The 20,090-nt window shown below is 45.3% G+C and overlaps 1 protein-coding gene across 2 annotated transcripts in view; it reads right to left on the bottom strand.

Annotated features, from left to right (window-relative positions):
• Nucleotides 1-10,801, bottom strand: part of STRIP2 (striatin interacting protein 2) — a 121,024-nt gene extending 110,223 nt beyond the window's left edge. Inside the window, exons 1-4 of one of the 2 annotated variants that reach the window (XM_077264411.1) lie at nucleotides 10,674-10,801; nucleotides 3,335-3,404; nucleotides 451-525; nucleotides 63-197 (exon numbers count right to left, since the gene is read on the bottom strand). In XM_077264411.1, coding sequence (XP_077120526.1) covers nucleotides 63-197; nucleotides 451-525; nucleotides 3,335-3,404; nucleotides 10,674-10,712 — 319 coding nt within the window. In that variant the 5' untranslated portion in view covers nucleotides 10,713-10,801. The remainder of the gene's footprint in view (nucleotides 1-62; nucleotides 198-450; nucleotides 526-3,334; nucleotides 3,405-10,673) is intronic. The other variant, XM_077264412.1, reaches the window with a different exon arrangement.
• Nucleotides 10,802-20,090: the final 9,289 nt, after the last annotated feature.

The following is a 20,090-nucleotide window of genomic DNA, read 5'->3' as shown; positions in this document are numbered from 1 at the left end:
GCAGGTAAAGGAATGGTAAGTGCTATTCGCTGATAGAAATAGAACCAGCTTGTCGCACTCACCTTGTGCCAAGTACAGAACAGCTCTAGCAGCAGAGAGTCGCTTCTCCCTGATCACCACCTCCAATTCTTCAAGGAGGCGCATGACATGAGTTTTGTGCTGTGCTGAACCCAAAGATGTCCATCTGGCCTCCGCTCCTGCAACAAAGAGTTTGTGACAAAAATAATAAGACACTTTTTAGTGATCTTTCTATCGATCAAGTCAGGTCCTCCACTTGTAGCTTTGTACTAGCATACACCCCAGAGACCGCTATCCCACTATTCTGGAAGGATTATATTACCTTGCTCAAACATAGGCAGATAGACCCACTCAGACATAGCGAGAAATATACAACTGGATAGATGGGTGAGAAACCATGAAAGCACGCAATGACACCTAATTAAAAGTTACCTTGGAGTCTAAACCTTTCTTCAAAGCATCTGCGGTTAAGTACTAGCTCTGGCTCCTCGGTGTAGCTGTATAGTTCTATGAGAAGACAAAGACAGTAATGTTAGTACTGTTAAACAATATATAACCCAACATGTAGGGCAACTGCTTTTACTATCCAAAACTCCCAATGTGTAAAAGAGGTTGTTCAGACCACAGGCCTATTAGGGCACCTGGGTGTCCATCGCTAGGGGTCACTGCCCTTATCAGTCACAATGAAAGGCCGCCACTAGGAGTGCCTCTTACTATAAGGTCATTCAACATTCCTGCTAAGGCTATGTACTTTCAGTCAATGGCACGGGGAACTTTTAACGGGTAAGAGGGAAGAATGGATTAAATGAAATATCAACAAACTGATGCAAACATAACACATCTGTAAAAAAAAAGCTGAAGTTGAAAAGAGGATGGCTTATACAAATGTATAATGACTAATGATGAGCGAATATACTCGTTACTCGAGATTTCCCGAGCACGCTCGGGTGTCCTCTGAGTATTTGTAAATGCTCGGAGATTTAGTTTTCAGCGCCACAGCTGAATGATTTACATCTGTTAGCCAGCATAAGTACATGTGGGGGTTGCCTGGTTGCTAGGGAATCCACACATGTAATCAAGCTGGCTAACAGATGTAAATCATTCAGCTCCGGCGCTGAAAACTAAATCTCCGAGCACTTACAAATACTCGGAGGACACCAGAGCGTGCTCGGGAAATCTCGAGCTCCGAGTATACTCGCTCATCACTAATGACGACCCTAATCATGCATCAAAATCCACAATAGTCTAACTCAAAAGGCGCAAGCTGAAGGTTTTACAATGGCCCTCACAGTCCTCTGATCTGAACATCATTGAAAATCTGTGGCTAGACCTCAAAATAGCAGTGTATGCAAGACGGCCAAGGAATATCACAGAACTGGAAGAATTTTCCAAGGAAGAATGGATGAAAATCCCTCAAACAAGAATTGAAAGACTCTTCGCTGGCTATAAAAAGCTTTTACAAGCAAAGGAAATGTGTCATCTTTAGCTTTAGGCCTTTTAGAGATCATTTCATCTTCAACTTGCTTAAGTGTTCACAATAACAGTAATTTTGATCAGGGGAGCCCAAACTTTTACTTGCCACTGTAGTGTCTAAATTTTACTGATACACTGTAATCCTTTAGGGTATGTGCACACGATGCAGATTTAGTGCAGAATTGGTGCAGATCTGCAGCAGATTTTTCTGCTGCAGAAGCGCTGCAGAACTGCACTGTGATTTACAGTACAATGTAAATCAATGTGAAAAAAAAAAAAAGCTGTGCACATGGTGCAGAAAAATTTGTGCAGAAACGCTGCAGATTTCAAAGAAGTGCATGTCACTTCTTCTGTGCAGTTCTGCAGCGTTTCTGCATCCCTCCATTATAGAAATAAAATCTGCACAAAAAACGCATAAACAATGCACCTGCGGATTCTGCCAGGAGATGCATATTTAGTGCAGAAAATTCTGCACCACATTTCCTACATGTGCACATAGCCTAACATAGGAAACTGTTTTTAGTCTTCTAAATTGTAATCATTGCTCATGTATAAAAACAATGGCCATAGATATATAGCATGTAGAGGACTTTAAAATTAATACCGAATATACTCCAGTATAAGCCGACCCAAGTATAAGCTGAGACCCTTAATTTTGCCACAAAAAAACTGGGAAAACTTAATGGCTCGAGTATAAGCCTAGGGAGGAAAATGCAGCAGCTACCGGTAAATGTCAAAAATAAAAATAGATACCAATAAAAGTAAAATTAATTGAGACATCAGTAGGTTAAGTGTTTTTGAATATCCATATTGAATCAGGAGCCCCATATAATGCTCCATACAGTTCATGATGGGCCCATAAGATGCTCCATATTAAAATATGCCCCATATAATGCTGCACAAATGCTGATTATGGCCCCATAAGATGCTCCATAGAGATATTTGCCCCATATAATGCTGCACAAATGCTGATTATGGCCCCATAAGATGCTCCATAGAGATATTTGCCCCATATAATGTTGCACAAATGCTGATTATGGCCCCATAAGATGCTCCGTACAGACATTTGCCCCATACAATGCTGCACAAATGCGGATTATGGCCCCATAAGATGCTCCATAGAGATATTTGCCCCATATAATGCTGCACAAATGCAGATTATGGCTCCATAAGATGCTCCATAGACTATTATGCCCCATTTGCTGTTGCTGCGATTAAAAAGAAAAAAAAATGACATACTCACCTCTCGTCGCTCAGGCCCCCGTCACTTGCTATAGTCACCTTTCCCTGTTCCACTGCCGGGCACCGCTGTGTATTCCCCGTCCTCCGCACTGACGCCCAGGCAGATGGCGCGCACTAACCACGTTAACTCCCTATGGGAGTGGAGTCGCCTCCATATTCATTACTGTAATGAGCGGTACCATGTGACCGCTCAAAGCTGGAAGAGCTGACGGCGCCTGGAGACCATCGGAGATGCAGGGACCTCGCCAGGAGCAGGTGTATGACAGCCGCCGCTCCCCCGCCGACCCCCTGGGACAATGACTCGCGTATAAGCCGAGAGGGGCACTTTCAGCCTAAAAAAAAAAAAAAAAAAAAAAGGGGGCTGAAAATCTCGGCTTATACTCGAGTATATACGGTAATTGTTGCTTTTTTTTTTCACGGATGAAAACTGGACAATTTTTGTATGCTTGTATGAACATAGGGATGTCTTTTCATGTATGCCCCTTTAACAACTATCGTTTCATAGCAAAATATTCAGGACACTGGTCAGACCTGTATTTGCACTGTCTATGGCCTGAGTAACCAACTTTCCTTACCTCTGCCTCAATTTACATGAACTTACCTGATAACTCTGCTGAAAAGTGGTCAGAGTCATTGTACTCAAACTCCAGACTTGGACAATCCAGTGAACCCTGCAAACAAAATCAGTAACAGGTTAGGTCCCTTCTCGACTGACATTTAGTGAAAACCAAGAACAGAGCCTCAAAAAGAAGTATATGGACAATTAGAAAGTTATATGTGTCCCCACTTTGAGAACTGTTCCAGATTTTGTACAAGAGGAAATCTACCCACAGCTGCAATGAGCAAAATTGAATAAGGAAAGTAGAAAATGCAGTAAGAGTAAAAATGCAGTAAAAAAAAAACCCTACAGAGAGCTAGACATCATTACATATAATGTGCATACATACTACTTGATGTGTTGTGGTTTTAAAACCTCTAATAACCCCATGTCCTAAACTGGCCAGAATTTCAGGTTGGGGTGTGTGACAGACCGCAGAACAAAAGCTAAAAATAAGCCGAGAGTCACCAGCTGCTCGAAACCTATCCATGTACAGTTACATGGAAAAATGCGCAGATTACTACACTGTGCCAGAAGAGGAGCAACGTACTACTGTACAATAAAACCCAATTACATAAACTGCATTCTGAGATATGACCCAGAGAAGAACATCTCCCACTCTGGAGGACCCGGTAAACCCCTTAGACTCAGCCAGAGGCCTCACATTAGCGTTGTGCGACGCAGCGTCGGGCGCCGCTGCATCATGCACCCCTATATTTAACATGGGGGCACATGGACATGCGTTGCATTTGCGTTTTGTGACGCATGCGTCGCTGCGGCGCACAGGACGCAGCAAGTTTGCATTTTTTGTGCATCCAAAATCAAGCAAAAAAAGGACGCATGCGTCACAAAACGCTGCGTTGTGCATGCATTCACATTTGCGTTGTGCGTTGCGTCGCCGACGCTGCGGCGCACAACGCAAATGTGAACGTAGCGTAACCCAGCCACATCAGACCCCTTGCACGGATGAGAAACACCCCAAAACATAGGTTGGCTACTTACACTATTTGCAGACCTAAGTCATGTGGCAAATCCTTGTAAAAGGTTGATGTTGTGATTGCTACAGGTGGCCCTAAAGTTCAGGTCCTCTTCCTCTCTGAAGAGCCTATTTGCATAGCTATATCCTAAATATATGTTAAGCAAAAAAATGAATACCAGATGTATTCATGTAAGTTGCTTTGAACAGTTGCAAAGTTTTGTTACTTTTGCCATTTTCTTGCTTGATTCTCCAAGTTTTGCCAAAGTGGGCAGAGTAGATGTGACAGCTTGCCTAATAAATGTCAAGCTGTGGAGTTCCCTGCTCCAGACTCCTGATCTACTAAGAGGCGTGCAGCTTTAAATGAATCAAGAGCCTCTGACTCCAACACCCCCTCATCATGACAGGCAAGAAATCGAATCCAGGTCTAGATCTGCTTTAAAAGAAAGGGGCTAAATGCTTTTCTCACAATACATGGCATGAAGGGTTATAACTAACCTAACAGAATTTATAACTGGTGGAGAACTTGATGGACCTATGTATTTTCCAAACCTTTGCAAAATATACGGTAGTTCATGTCTAAAATGGAATATGCCATGATTTGGTTCTTTATAGTATTAGATATCCCAAAAATACAGATGATGCATCTTACATCTGCCACTCAGAGTTGGAAATATAACTTTGCATCATGCATATCAATCATGGCAGGCTGGCCAGCAAATTAGGATATTGCATGGGACAATTATATCACACTAGATGGTGGCCCGATTCTAACGCATCGGGTATTCTAGAATATGTACAGTTGTGGCCAAAAGTATTGACACCCCTGCAATTCTGTCAGATAATACTCAGTTTCTTCCTGAAAATTATTGCAAACACAAATTCTTTGGTATTATTATCTTCATTTAGTTTGTCTTAAATGAAAAAACACACAAAGAATTGTCCTAAAGCCAAATTGGATACAATTCCACACCAAACATAAAAAAGGGGGTGGACAAAAGTATTGGCACCGTTCGAAAAATCATGTGATGCTTCTCTAATTAGTGTAATTAACAGCACCTGTAACTTACCTGTGGCACCTAGCAGGTGTTGGCAATAACTAAATCACACTTGCAGCCAGTTGACATGGATTATAGTTGACTCAACCTTTGTCCTGTGTCCTTGTGTGTACCACATTGAGCATGGAGAAAAGAAAGAAGACCAAAGAACTGTCTGAGGACTTGAGAAACCAAATTGTGAGGAAGCATGAGCAATCTCAAGACTACAAGTCTATATCTAAAGACCTGAATGTTCCTGTGTCTACCGTGCGCAGTGTCATCAAGAAGTGTAAAGCCCATGGCACTGTGGCTAACCTCCCTAGATGTGGACGGAAAAGAAAAATTGACAAGAGATTTCAACGCAAGATTGTGCGGATGTTGGATAAAGAACCTCGACCAACATCCAAACAAGTTCAAGCTGCCCTGCAGTCCGAGGGTACAGCAGTGTCAACCCGTACTATCCGTCGGCATCTGAATGAAAAGGGACAGTATGGTAGGAGACCCAGGAAGACCCCACTTCTTACCCCGAGACACAAAAAAGCCAGGCTGGAGTTTGCCAAAACTTACCTGAAAAAGCCTAAAACGTTTTGGATGAATGTTCTCTGGTCAGATTACACAAAAGTAGAGCTTTTTGGGCAAAGGCATCAACATAGAGTTTACAGGAGAAAAAAAAGAGGCATTCAAAGAAAAGAACACGGTCCCTACAGTCAAACATGGCGGAGGTTCCCTGATGTTTTGGGGTTGCTTTGCTGCCTCTGGCACTGGACTGCTTGACCGTGTGCATGGCATATGAAGTCTGAAGACTACCAACAAATTTTGCAGCATAATGTAGGGCCCAGTGTGAGAAAGCTGGGTCTCCCTCAGAGGTCATGGGTCTTCCAGCAGGACAATGACCCAAAACACACTTAAAAAAGCACTAGAAAATGGTTTGAGAGAAAGCACTGGGGACTTCTAAGGGTATGTGTCCACGTTCAGGATTGCATCAGGATTTGGTCAGGATTTTATATCAGTATTTGTAAGCCAAAACCAGGAGTGGGTGATAAATGCATAAGTGGAGCATATGTTTCTATTATACTTTTCCTCTAATTGTTCCACTCCTGGTTTTGGCTTACAAATACTGATGAAAAATCCTGACCAAATCCTGATGCAATCCTGAACGTGGACACATACCCTTAGGTGGCCAGCAATGAGTCCAGACCTGAATCCCATAGAACACCTGTGGAGAGATCTAAAAATGGCAGTTTGGAGAAGGCACCCTTCAAATATCAGGGACCTGGAGCAGTTTGCCAAAGAAGAATGGTCTAAAATTCCAGCAGAGCATTGTAAGAAACTCATTGATGGTTACCGGAAGCGGTTGGTCGCAGTTATTTTGGCTAAAGGCTGTGCAACCAAGTATTAGGCTGAGGGTGCCAATACTCTTGTCTGGCCCATTTTTGGAGTTTTGTGTGAAATGATCAATGTTTTGCTTTTTGTTTCATTCTCTTTTGTGTTTTTTCATTTAAGACAAATTAAATGAAGATAATAATACCAAAGAATTTGTGATAGTTTCTTCCTGAAAATGATTGCTGAGTATTAACTGACAGAATTGCAGGGGTGTCAATACTTTTGGCCACAACTGTAACCTCTGGCTTGGAATTTGACAACGATTTCATTGGAAGTTTACATATTGGTTATATCTGTAGATGGGTGGCACCATATCCTGGAGTGAAATCTAATCCTTCACACATCAGTTTTTTTTTTCATATGAGTGCTATCCATGGATAGCACTCGTACCTATGATAGTCTATATCAAGGGTGGGCAGTTAATTTTCCTGAGGGCCACATGAGAGTACATGACTGTTGTAGAGGGCCGAACCAATAGGTCGAAATTAATTCTGATCAATATTAACAGTAATTATAATTATTTTAGATTAATTTGTATCACTTAATATTGAGCAGAGGTATGCCGATATCCGCCCTATAGACACGATGAGCCCCCACACAGCCTCTCTATGCACACGATGAGCCGCCACACAGCCTCTCTATGCACACGATGAGCCCCCACATAGCCTCTATATACAGGTCCTTCTCAAAAAATTAGCATATAGTGTTAAATTTCATTATTTACCATAATGTAATGATTACAATTAAACTTTCATATATTATAGATTCATTATCCACCAACTGAAATTTGTCAGGTCTTTTATTGTTTTAATACTGATGATTTTGGCCTACAACTCCTGATAACCCAAAAAACCTGTCTCAATAAATTAGCATATCAAGAAAAGGTTCTCTAAACGACCTATTACCCTAATCTTCTGAATCAACTAATTAACTCTAAACACATGCAAAAGATACCTGAGGCTTTTAAAAACTCCCTGCCTGGTTCATTACTCAAAACCCCCATCATGGGTAAGACTAGCGACCTGACAGATGTCAAGAAGGCCATCATTGACACCCTCAAGCAAGAGGGTAAGACCCAGAAAGAAATTTCTCAACAAATAGGCTGTTCCCAGAGTGCTGTATCAAGGCACCTCAATGGTAAGTCTGTTGGAAGGAAACAATGTGGCAGAAAACGCTGTACAACGAGAAGAGGTGACCGGACCCTGAGGAAGATTGTGGAGAAGGACCGATTCCAGACCTTGGGGAACCTGAGGAAGCAGTGGACTGAGTCTGGTGTGGAAACATCCAGAGCCACCGTGCACAGGCGTGTGCAGGAAATGGGCTACAGGTGCCGCATTCCCCAGGTAAAGCCACTTTTGAACCATAAACAGCGGCAGAAGCGCCTGACCTGGGCTACAGAGAAGCAGCACTGGACTGTTGCTAAGTGGTCCCAAGTACTTTTTTCTGATGAAAGCAAATTTTGCATGTCATTCGGAAATCAAGGTGCCAGAGTCTGGAGGAAGACTGGGGAGAAGGAAATGCCAAAATGCCTGAAGTCCAGTGTCAAGTACCCAGTCAGTGATGGTGTGGGGTGCCATGTCAGCTGCTGGTGTTGGTCCACTGTGTTTCATCAAGGGCAGGGTCAATGCAGCTAGCTATCAGGAGATTTTGGAGCACTTCATGCTTCCCTCGGCTGAAATGCTTTATGGAGATGAAGATTTCATTTTTCAGCACGACCTGGCACCTGCTCACAGTGCCAAAACCACTGGTAAATGGTTTACTGACCATGGTATTACTGTGCTCAATTGGCCTGCCAACTCTCCTGACCTGAACCCCATAGAGAATCTGTGGGATATTGTGAAGAGAATGTTGAGAGACGCAAGACCCAACACTCTGGATGAGCTTAAGGCCGCTATTGAAGCATCCTGGGCCTCCATAACATCTCAGCAGTGTCACAGGCTGATTGCCTCCATGCCACGCCGCATTGAAGCAGTCATTTCTGCCAAAGGATTCCCGACCAAGTATTGAGTGCATAACTGAACATTATTATTTGATGGTTTTTTTGTTTGTTATTAAAAAACACTTTTATTTGATTGGACGGGTGAAATATGCTAATTTATTGAGACAGGTTTTTTGGGTTATCAGGAGTTGTAGGCCAAAATCATCAGTATTAAAACAATAAAAGACCTGACAAATTTCAGTTGGTGGATAATGAATCTATAATATATGAAAGTTTAATTGTAATCATTACATTATGGTAAATAATGAAATTTAACACTATATGCTAATTTTTTGAGAAGGACCTGTATACACATGTAAACATCCCATACACATATGAAACAAAAACAACACATACTCACCTCGTTCCCGTGCCCCTGGAGCTCTGCTCCTGTCTCCGATGCACTGACTCTCCAAATAACAGATGCAATGTATTGATGTCATCACATCTGCTCTCTCATGTTTATTTCCCTCCACCAATATAATATACTCATCGCCATCTGCATCCTTTTTTTTCCGTTGACCGAGCGGTCCTCACAAAAGCACAGAGACTTGTAGGATACTGATCTGAATGTCAAATTAAACTTGCCAATGCAAGGCTATCTGTCCGTTAAAGAAGAGAAAAAAAAAAAACAAAAAAAAAACACACAACTCCACACAGCACTCGGATGTCATCCATGTTCTGTCGGTTTATCATGGACTGATTGAAACCTTCAACAATTATTTATTTATTTTTTATCTGAGAAAACTACTGAAACTAATGACGCTGATAAAAAATACTTTTGAAACACAAAGATCTACATGGAGTATATGTCCATCCAACGGTTACTGGTTTTTCCTACCATACACATATATTGGTTTCCTATAGTGGCTGTGAGGCAGCAGCCGGCGAGTCTTTACACTCGGAGCAGGAATAATACCGTCAAGCCCATGTATCCAGCGGGCGTCTACAACTTGTCTCCTCCATTTATTCATCGGCACATACCATCATCTTGGCCACACACCATAGGACCCCTGGGGACCCCGCTTCACCTGTGGGAAGTGTAACACCCGTGTTGCCGCAACATCCCCCAGAGGACCCCTTCAATGCAGCGTCGGTCCCACTACTGACCAAACACCACAGGTGGGGTCACGACAGACTTTGAACATTTTCCCCTTTAAAAGACTGTTCCCCTTTAACATTGAGCCCCAGGGCCACGGACCGGGTCACAGCCACCGTGACATCCCCCCTGCAGACCGGACCCGGTACCGAGCACCCCACTGCCCTGGGTGGGCAACTCCTATGAATATCGCACTACTGAGTCAATCTGTGGGTCACGACACATTCACGGTCACCATGTACCCTAAGACCATGTTCACATGGAACGGAAATGCTGCGTTTTATTACACTGCGTCAGTTTGTGCAGAAAACCTGCTGCGTTTAGCTGTCCAGGCAAAGCGGATGTGATTTCAGGACAACTCAGGCCCACCAATAAAGACGCCAACAGGCTTCTATGGGGGACACGAGAACATGTACAATGCAGGCAGAGCTTCTCCGTGCTATAAGCTCTGCTTCAACTCTGCACCAAAACGCATCAAGTGGAAAACGCAGAAATGAAACCCCCACAGTGAGCAGAACAGATTGGTACTGCGGATTTTGGTGCAGCGTCCGCAGTGTGAACACAGCCAACCGAGACCGTTCCGGGAAGCGCTGCAGGTGCACAGGTCACACCCTGAGACAGCCCCGACACACCGCAGCGCCAGAGATCGGTCACCCTGAGGCGGCCGCAGCGCACGGAACTTTCTGCACTTTGACACTTTTGGTTATTTCTTCTGTTGTGAAACTACAAGTCCCAGAATTCCCACCCCCACAAATGACAGCGATGTCCTCCTCACCACGCTGGTGTATGACTAGCCCCATTCCCTGCAGGTTGGCCACTGCGGTCAGCCCTGCAGGTCGAGCTTTCCGTGCCCCGAGCCCTCTCCTCACCTCGGGGTCCCTCCTCCTGCCCTTGCCGCTCCCCTCCATGCCGAGGCTACAACTGTCACTCACAGCTCCGTGACACGCACGTGCTGAATAGTGGGGCTGACAGACACCGCCCCCTCTCAGCTCGCACGCTGATTGGCTGGAGTAAGGGGGAGGGTAAGAGAACTTGTTTTTCTTCATAGTCATTGGTTAGAAGTTCGGTGTGGGCGGGGCTGTCAGACAGGATGAGCGGGCAGTGCTGCTATACCTGGGTAATGTAGTATGGGGTGGTGGCGCAGGGGCACGTGGGAGGCGCAGCTCCGGGGGCTGCAGGGCTCGTTAGGTGCCCCCCGTAGTACACTGCTTTTGATATATTATGCATTTGCTGTAGGTCGTAGTTCCCTTTGATGTGTCAATCATTACATACTATTCCTGGAGCAGGGACCACAATCCCTCAAGCAGGTATCTGGACCCCAGAATCTGCCCTCAGCCCCATCTGCCTGTGTGTGCCCCTAACCCCAACACTAGGGCTCTGTTCTCTTACACATGGATTCCAAGGGCACAATTTGATGACAGCAATGCCCCATTTTAATGGAGGATACTTTGCTGATCGGCTTGGGAGGATTTTCTCTCTTTGGCCAGCGTCCCACTAGGCGTATGAAAATACGGTCCGTTTTTTTACGGCCGTAATAAGCAATAATTGTCCCAAAACACTTCGTATTCAATGTGAGGATGCGAGTTTTACGCACAAATTTATCCGTGTGGCATCCGTATGGCTTCCGTACGGCGATTTTTTTGCGCAGGCTTGCAAAATGGACATAGCATGGTATCAGGACTCTGGACATTTTTTACCTTTTGTGCATTACTGCCCTTTTCCAAGATGGCGTCTTTGGTCTCATGTGCACTGTGTCTTCCTGCTATAAAACTCCACCCCAGCCTTCAGTCTGTGCTAGAGTACTCTGCCTTGCATCCAGCTCCTGACCTCTGATTACTCCCTGGCTATACACCTGCTCCTGTGAACCTGTGGGGTTATCCTGCTACTCAGCTCTGAGTTCCTGCTGCATACACAAGTTTCCAGTAATCCTCCTTCATCTGCTGTTTGTGTTTACTTCCATCTGCATTTGCTGGACATGTAAGCATTTGATGCTCTGCAAAAACCAGAGACTATTAACCAGGCCTCCCTTGTTGAGCTAAGATATAATTTGAACTGCCTTATAAGCTTATCTATCTGTGTTTGGACTAAGACAAGGATTTATTCGTGTCAAGTATCCTCAAGAATAACTGTGCTTCATAGACTTTCTGCTTGATTGCATTTTCCTCTGAAGTTTCCTATAGACTGTTAGCTGCGTTTAATATTTACACTAAGTGTTGTGGACTTGAGTTTCTCTCTGCACCTGTTTGAATCACCGTGTGATAATATAGACTTTACCACTTATAAAACTGTGTCCTGTAGTTGTCTTGTTCCACGCAGAGAGTCTCCTGAGTTATCCCCTATAAGTGTTACAGGATACTCTAGCCATGAAAAAAAAAAGGAGACTGCTGGAACAATGACTGCAGAGAGCAGACTAGAGCAGGTGTTTTCCATAATTAGATCACTGCAGAAAGATGTGGAAGGTCTGCAAAAGAAGTTTGGAAGCTTTGAACACAATCAACAAGTGTTTGGACAGACTTTACAGGACTTAAGCACCCGCATGGCAGCCCAGCAAAACAAACTTGCTGGCATAGAGTCCCAGTATGGACGGGCTTTTCAGGACATAAGCACGCAAATGGCTGCACAAGCGACTTTTCCCTCTGGGCAACCGCCACCAGCTAGCCCACCTAAGTTGCCCCGTTCAGATTTAATGGTGATCGCGACAAATTTCGTGGCTTTGTGAATCAATGTATGCTATATTTTGATGTGCATGCTGACCGTTTTCCTACTGATAGATCCAAAGTATTGTGTGAAATAATGCTGCTAACCTCACGAGCGCTTGCCTGGGCGAGTCCGATGATTGAGTCTCGTGACCCACGGTTAAATAACTTGGATGATTTCTTGGCCGCTATGGCATTAATGTTTGATGACCCTAATCGCCGTGCAACCGCTGAATCTGCTTTGTTGTCTTTACGCCAGGCTAAACGTTCTGTTATTGAGTATGCTACTGAATTCAGGAGATTAGCGGTAGATACCAATTGGGACAGTTATGCACAATTGCCTATTTTTAAAAGGGGTCTGTCTAGTATTGGAAAAGATGAACTAGCCCCCTCTGAGTCACCACAAGAGCTAGAGACATTTATACAGCATTATGTGCGCATAGACATTCGCCTTACTGAGCGTAGGCAGGAGAAATTTGCTGCATATAACCGTATTTCTAACTTTTCCCTTCCTTCCAAAGAGCCTGCAGGTAAAACCTCTCGGGAGGTGGAGGAGGTGCCCATGCAAATTGATTCCGTTCAGAGGCGCGAGATCAATGAGCGCCGCGAGCATCGCATTCGTGAAAGTCTATGTTTCTACTGCGGCCAGTCTGACCACTTTTTGATCAATTGTCCAAAGTGTCCTAGACGGCCTAACAAGGTGCTAGCAGCAGTAGGGGAGTATGACAACTGTGATGATGAATCTGACCTCTCTGAAAGTAGCCTGCCTTTTAACGCTGTATTCCATTCACTTTCTATGACTTCACCCCCCAAGGAGCTGAAGGAAAAGAACTCTCACTGTTCTCTCCCTATTAAGATCCTGTGTTCAGGACAGTGGATTTCCAGTGCAGCTATGATTGACTCTGGTGCAGGTGGCAATTTCATGGATATCGCATTTGCCAAGGAACATGGTATTGAAATTCAGCAAAGAGCCTCTCCAATTACCATGGAAACAGTGGATGGGTCACCTTTAATCTCTGGGCCTGTGGATCAGGAGACCGTACCCCTTGAAATTGTGTTGAAGCCTAATCATCAGGAGCAACTTTCTTTCTTGCTAATTTCTTCTCCTCATTTTCCTGTAATTTTAGGCATTCCTTGGTTGCATTCTCAGAACCCAATTATCAACTGGGAGACCAAGGAGATTACCTTTCCAACAAGGAGCAACTCAGCCTTAACAGAAGCTGTCCCTGAGTCCTTGGCTACGGAACCACATGTACAGGTATTTTCTTTACCTCCAGCATATAAAGAGTTCTCTGACATCTGTGACAAGAAGAATGCAGATCAGCTTCCTCCACACAGGCATTATGACTCCCATTGAGCTGCTTCCAGGGGCAGCTATTCCTTTTGGTAACGTATACCCTTTGGCGGCACCTGAGCTTCAAGCCTTAAAGGAGTATATTGATGAAAATCTGGCCAAAGGCTTCATACATCCTTCTTCCTCACCAGCAGGGGCACCTATATTTTTTGTAAAAAAGGATGAGACCCTGTGTTGACTATCGGGAACTCAATAAGGTAACTGTACGAAACCGTTACCCTTTGCCTCTGATTCCCGAATTACTGGAAAGAGTCCGCCATGCTAAGGTGTTCTCTAAACTGAATCTTCGTGGGGCTTATAATTTGGTGCGTATTCGTCCAGGGGATGAGTGGAAGACAGCATTCAGATGCCGGTATGGACACTTTGAATCTCTTGTGATGCCCTTCGGGCTTTGTAACGCCCCTGCAACGTTTCAACACCTTGCTAATGACATTTTCAGAGATTTGTTGGACCAGTTTGTAGTGATCTATTTGGACGATATACTAATCTTTTCTGACTCTCTACAGGAACATGAAGAACATGTCAAAACTTTTTTAAGACGTCTGAAAGAGAACCATCTGTATATTAAGCCGGAGAAATGCGAGTTCCATCGTTCTGAGATACAGTTCTTAGGTTATATCATCTCTCCCCAGGGGCTGAACATGGAATCTGGTAAGATTCAGGCTATCCTTGACTGGCCGGTACCCAAGAACGTTAAGGAGGTCCAACGTTTTATTGGTTTTGCAAATTTCTACAGACGCTTCATTCGAAATTTTTCTGATATTGTCCGTCCCATTACTTCCTTGACAAAGAAGGAAAAGCCCTTTAAGTGGTCATCACAGGCTCAAGAAGCTTTTGTTCGGCTTAAGATCTGTTTCACATCAGCACCGCTGTTGATACACCCAGATCCAACACTTTCTTTCATTGTGGAGGTGGACGCTTCTGATAATGCTTTGGGGGCTATTCTCTCCCAAAGAACTGGAGAGAAGGGTCTGCTACATCCTTGTGCTTTCTTTTCCCGCAGCCTAACCTCAGCAGAGAATTACGATGTGGGAGACAAGGAATTGCTGGCTATTATTGCGGCTTTCAAAGAATGGAGGCATCATCTGCAAGGAGCTGCACAACAGATCATAGTGCTAACTGACCATCGCAATTTAGAGTTCCTTAAATCCACTAGATGTCTTTCTCCTCGTCAGAACTTGTTTTTAAATCAATTTAACTTTATCTCGTACCGTCCAGGTTCTCGTAATGGGAAGGCTGATGCTTTATCCCGAATCCATGCTGTGGATTCCGTACCTGGAGCCCCGTCCAAGACCATTCTATCTGATGCCAATTTCATCGGAGTTATCCACGATCAGGTGTCACGCTCATGCCCTGACTGGTAGGCGTGAGCTCGGGGGGTTTGTGGCCCCACTGAGCCACAAACCAGACTACCCTGGAAGAGGCGTGACTATGACAGCTGCCTGGGTTTTCACTGGAGCCTCTGATGGTGAGGTCAGGCTTGTGCAGCAGGCAGCTGCCAGGTGCTACTCCAGGGTGGTGTCTGGCTGTGGCTGCTGATCCCACATGGGAGACAGGAACACCAGGATTGGTGCGGGCATTAGGCAGGACTGGCAGAAGAGCACGGCTGAAACTCAGACGAGTAGGCTGGCATGGCAGAGAACACAGGGCTGGCAGAGACACGGCATAGAACACAGGGCTGGCAGACACACGGCAGAGAACACAGGGCTGGCAGAGAACACAGGGCTGGCAGAGAACACAGGGCTGGCAGAGAACACAGGACTGGCTAGGACGGCAGGAAACACAGGACTGGAAAGCATGGCAGAAACACTGGATTGGAAGGCACGGCAGAGAACACAGGACTGGCAGAAACACTGGATTGGAAGGCACACTGGATTGGAAGGCACGGCAGAGAACACAGGACTGGTTGATGTGGTTTATGAAGGAACAGGTAGGGACCTATTCACACTGGAGGTGCAGGTACGGATATGTAGTGTGGAGGAACATGTAGGGACCTGTTCACACAAGAGGTGCAGGAAAGGAATGAGGTATGAAGGAACAGGTTGGGACCTGTTCATACAGGAGATGTAGGTACGGAAACAAGCCAGAAGGAAAGGAGAATGAAAGAACAGGTTTGGGACCTGTTCACACAGGAAGAGAACCGCAAGGCTGCGGATAGGAGTGGTAGAGCAGCAAGAGATAGTGTAGCAACAAAAGCTAAGCAGAGCAGAACCGCAAGGAATACGGAGAGGAGCTGCAGCAAGAGGTTTCTGCAGCAAAGCAGAGCGGAGCCACAAGGAATGTGGAGAGGAGCTGCAGCAAGGGATAACTGCAGCAGCAAAAGATAAGCAGAGTAGAAAAGAGCAGAACCGCAGGAGTGCGGAGCAGAAGTAAAGCCACAAGGGTACAGAGCAGGCAGAGCCGCAAGAGCGCGGAGTGTAAGCAGACTGAGAACACGAGGAAAGACAGCAGGGAAGGATCCACAGACAAGGAGACCGAGATAAGACTAAAGGTACCGTCACACTAAGCGACGCTGCAGCGATACAGACAACGATGCCGATCGCTGCAGCGTCGCTGTTTGGTCGCTGGAGAGCTGTCACACAGACCGCTCTCCAGCGACCAACGATGCCGAGGTCCCTGGGTAACCAGGGTAAACATCGGGTTGCTAAGCGCAGGGCCGCGCTTAGTAACCCGATGTTTACCCTGGTTACCAGTGTAAGATAACAAACACTACATACTCACCTTCGCGTCCCCCGGCGTCCGCTTCCTGCACTAACTGAGCGCCGGCCCTAACAGCAGAGCGGTGACGTCACCGCTGTGCTGTGCTTTCACTTTACGGCCGGCGCTCAGTCAGTGCAGGAAGCGGACAGCGAGGGACGTGTGACAGACATCAGAAGGTGAGTATGTACTGTTTGTTTTTTTACATTTTACACTGGTAACCAGGGTAAACATCGGGTTACTAAGCGCGGCCCTGCGCTTAGTAACCCGATATTTACCCTGGTTACCATTGTAAAACATCGCTGGTATCGTTGCTTTTGCTGTCAAACACAACGATACACGGCGATCTGACGACCAAATAAAGTTCTGAACTTTAATCAACAACCAGCGATATCACAGCAGGATCCTGATCGCTGCTGCGTGTCAAACACAACGATATCGCTATCCAGGACGCTGCAACGTCACGGATCGCTAGCGATATCGTTTAGTGTGAAGGTACCTTAAGTTCAGACAAGGAAAAGGAACAAGACAAGAAACAAGGACAAAGACACAGGGACTAGGATATTCTGCCTCCTGGAGGGCGGACAACAAGACCAAGGCAATAGCACAGAGAAAAGCCTCCAGAGAGGGAGTAACACAGAACAAGGCCTGGCAAACTCAGAAGCTAAACACTAACTGAGCTAACACATTGCACAGGCCCAGACCACTGAGTGGAGCTGCACCATATACTAGAGGCCTCTTGGTAATTGGTCAGGAACAGATTAGACAGATACACCTGATTCCTATAAGAACCAGAGAGTTCAGGCGCCGCCCCCCTATACACACAGCCATGAAGCATGCAGAGACACAGAACATGGAGCTGGCATGAAACAGAAACCACATCATTACCTGGAGCAGTGGGTAAGATAGTGTGACAGATTTGAGGCCATGCCGTGATGCCAGCAGAGTTGTCACATTAGGACTTGTGGAAGGAGTGCAGGGAGGCCTATGACGGTGATGTATTTCAGGCCAACGCACCTGTGGATATTAATCTTGTCTTTAAGGGTGGCATGTGGTTCAGAGATCGACGTATCTACGTCCCTGAGGTCGTCCGTCTGCAGATCCTCAATTTGGTACATGACTCCAAGTTGGCTGGTCACAGGGGGGTACAGAAGACACAAGAGTTCCTGAGCCGATTCTTCTGGTGGCCAACTTGCCTGAAGGATACCAAGGACTATGTTCTCTCTTGCGAGGTATGTGCCCATTACAAGACTCCTCATGTGGCACCTACGGGTCTTCTACAACCATTACCTGTTCCGTCCCGCCCTTGGGGGTCTATATCAATGGACTATTGTGGAGCTGCCTACATCGGGGGGCATGAATACAATCATGGTGGTAGTTGATCGCCTGACTAAGGCTATGTGCACACTTTGCGGATTCCACTGCGGATTTTTCCGCAGCGGAATTCCAAAATCCGCAGTGAAAACCCGTCACGGTTTCTACTGCGGATTTATCGCGGTTTTTACTGCGGATTCTTCTGCGGTTTTTCATCTGCCTTTTCCTATTGGAGCAGGTGAAAATCTGCAGAAAAGTAGTGACATGCTGCGGAATGTAATCAGCTGCGTTTCCGCGCAGCTTTTTCCGCACATGTGCACAGCGTTTTTCGTTTCCCATAGGTTTACATTGTACTATAAACTCATGGGAAACTGCTACGGATCCGCAGTGAAATCCGCAAAGTGTGCACATAGCCTAAAGCTGCTCATTTTGTTCCGTGCACCGCCCTCCCTTCAGCTAAAGATACAGTGAACTTGGTTATACAGAATGTCTTTCGGTTGCATGGGGTTCCGGATGAGATCATCTCTGACCGTGGAGTACAGTTCACGTCAAGATTCTGGAAAGGGTTTTGCTCTGCACTCAATATTAATGTCTGTCTCTCTTGTGCTTACCATCCCCAGGCAAATGATCAGACTGAGCGTACCCACCAGACGCTGGAACAATATCTAAGATGCTATGTCAGCCATCTCCAGGATGATTGGTTGGAGTTGCTGCCGTTAGCCGAATTTACATATAATAATTCTCAGAGCTCCTCCACTAAATTTACACCTTTCTTTGCCAATCTGGGTTATCATCCGTGTATTTTACCTAGGTCTCCAATTAATTCTCCGGTTCCGGCAGTGGAGGAAAGGCTGACTGCGATGAGACAAAATCTGGAGGTTCTGAAAGAACCCTGAACACAGCTCAAGAATGTTATAAAGAGATCGGCTGATAGATTCCGTAAACCTGCACCCATGTTCAAGGTAGGAGATTCCGTGTGGTTAGCAACTAAGAATCTGAAGTTAAACGTTCCTTCACAAAAACTTGGACAGAAATTCATTGGCCCTTTCAAGATCAACGGTATTGTGAGCTCTGTGGCCTGCCAGCTGAAGCTGCCTAGGACTATGAAGGTACACCCAGTTTTTCATGTATCTTTACTAAAGCCTGTATCTCCTAATACCTTCCAGGGAAGTGTTGTGCCACCTCCGCAGCCTGTGGTGATTGATGGGCAAGAACAATTTGTGGTGGTGGAAATCATTGATTCCAGGATTCGCAGGAATCGGCTCCAATATCTGATAAGATGGCAGGGATATCCCCATGAGGAAGATTCTTGGGAACCTGTGGAAAACATCAATGCCCAACAGAGGATTTCTCGTTTTCATCAGAGATTCCCAGAGAAACCAGGTCCAGGATCGTCCTGAGGCCGCTTCTAAGGAGGGAGTAATGTCAGGACTCTGAACATGTTTTACCTTTTGTGCATTACTGCCTTTTTTCCGAGACGGCGTCTTTGGTCTCATGTGCACTGTGTCTTCCTGCTATAAAACTTCAGTCTGTGCTAGAGTATTCTGCCTTGCATCCAGCTCCCGACCTCTGATTACTCCCTGGCTATATACCTGCTCCTGTGAACCTGTGTGGTGATCCTGCTACTCTGCTCTGAGTTCCTGCTGCATACACCAGTTCCAGCAATCCTCCTTCATCTGCTGCTCGTATTTACTTCCATCTGCATTTGCTGGACATGTAAGCATTTGCTGCTCTGCAAAAACCAGAGACTATTAACCAGGCCTCCCTTGTTGAGCTAAGATATTAATTTTACTGCCTTATAAGCTTATCTATCTGTGTTTGGACTAAGACAAGGATTTATTCGTGTCAAGTATCCTCAAGAATAACTGCTTCATAGACTTTCTGCTTGATTGCATTTTCCTCTGAAGTTTCCTATAGACTGCTAAGCTGCGTTTAATATTTACACCAAGTGTTGTGGACTTGAGTTTCTCTCTGCACATGTTTGAATCACCATGTGATAATATAGACTTTACCACTTATAAAACTGTGTCCTGTAGTTGTCTTGTTCCACGCAAAGAGTCTCCTGAGTTATCCCCTATAAGTATTACACATGGATCCATCGGCTCAAATTTTCTTAAAAACATAATGTGTATATATATATATATATATATATATTTCAGCGCTAGATAGCAGAAAAGCCAGTAATTCAATTGCCAGCTTTTGCTATCTCCTTCACAAACCCGACA

This window comes from Ranitomeya variabilis, chromosome 5 (genome assembly GCF_051348905.1).
Source record: "Ranitomeya variabilis isolate aRanVar5 chromosome 5, aRanVar5.hap1, whole genome shotgun sequence".
Lineage (NCBI taxonomy): Eukaryota > Metazoa > Chordata > Amphibia > Anura > Dendrobatidae > Ranitomeya > Ranitomeya variabilis.
Note: the sequence above shows the minus strand (reverse complement) of the source record. Positions and strands in the feature narration are given on the sequence as shown.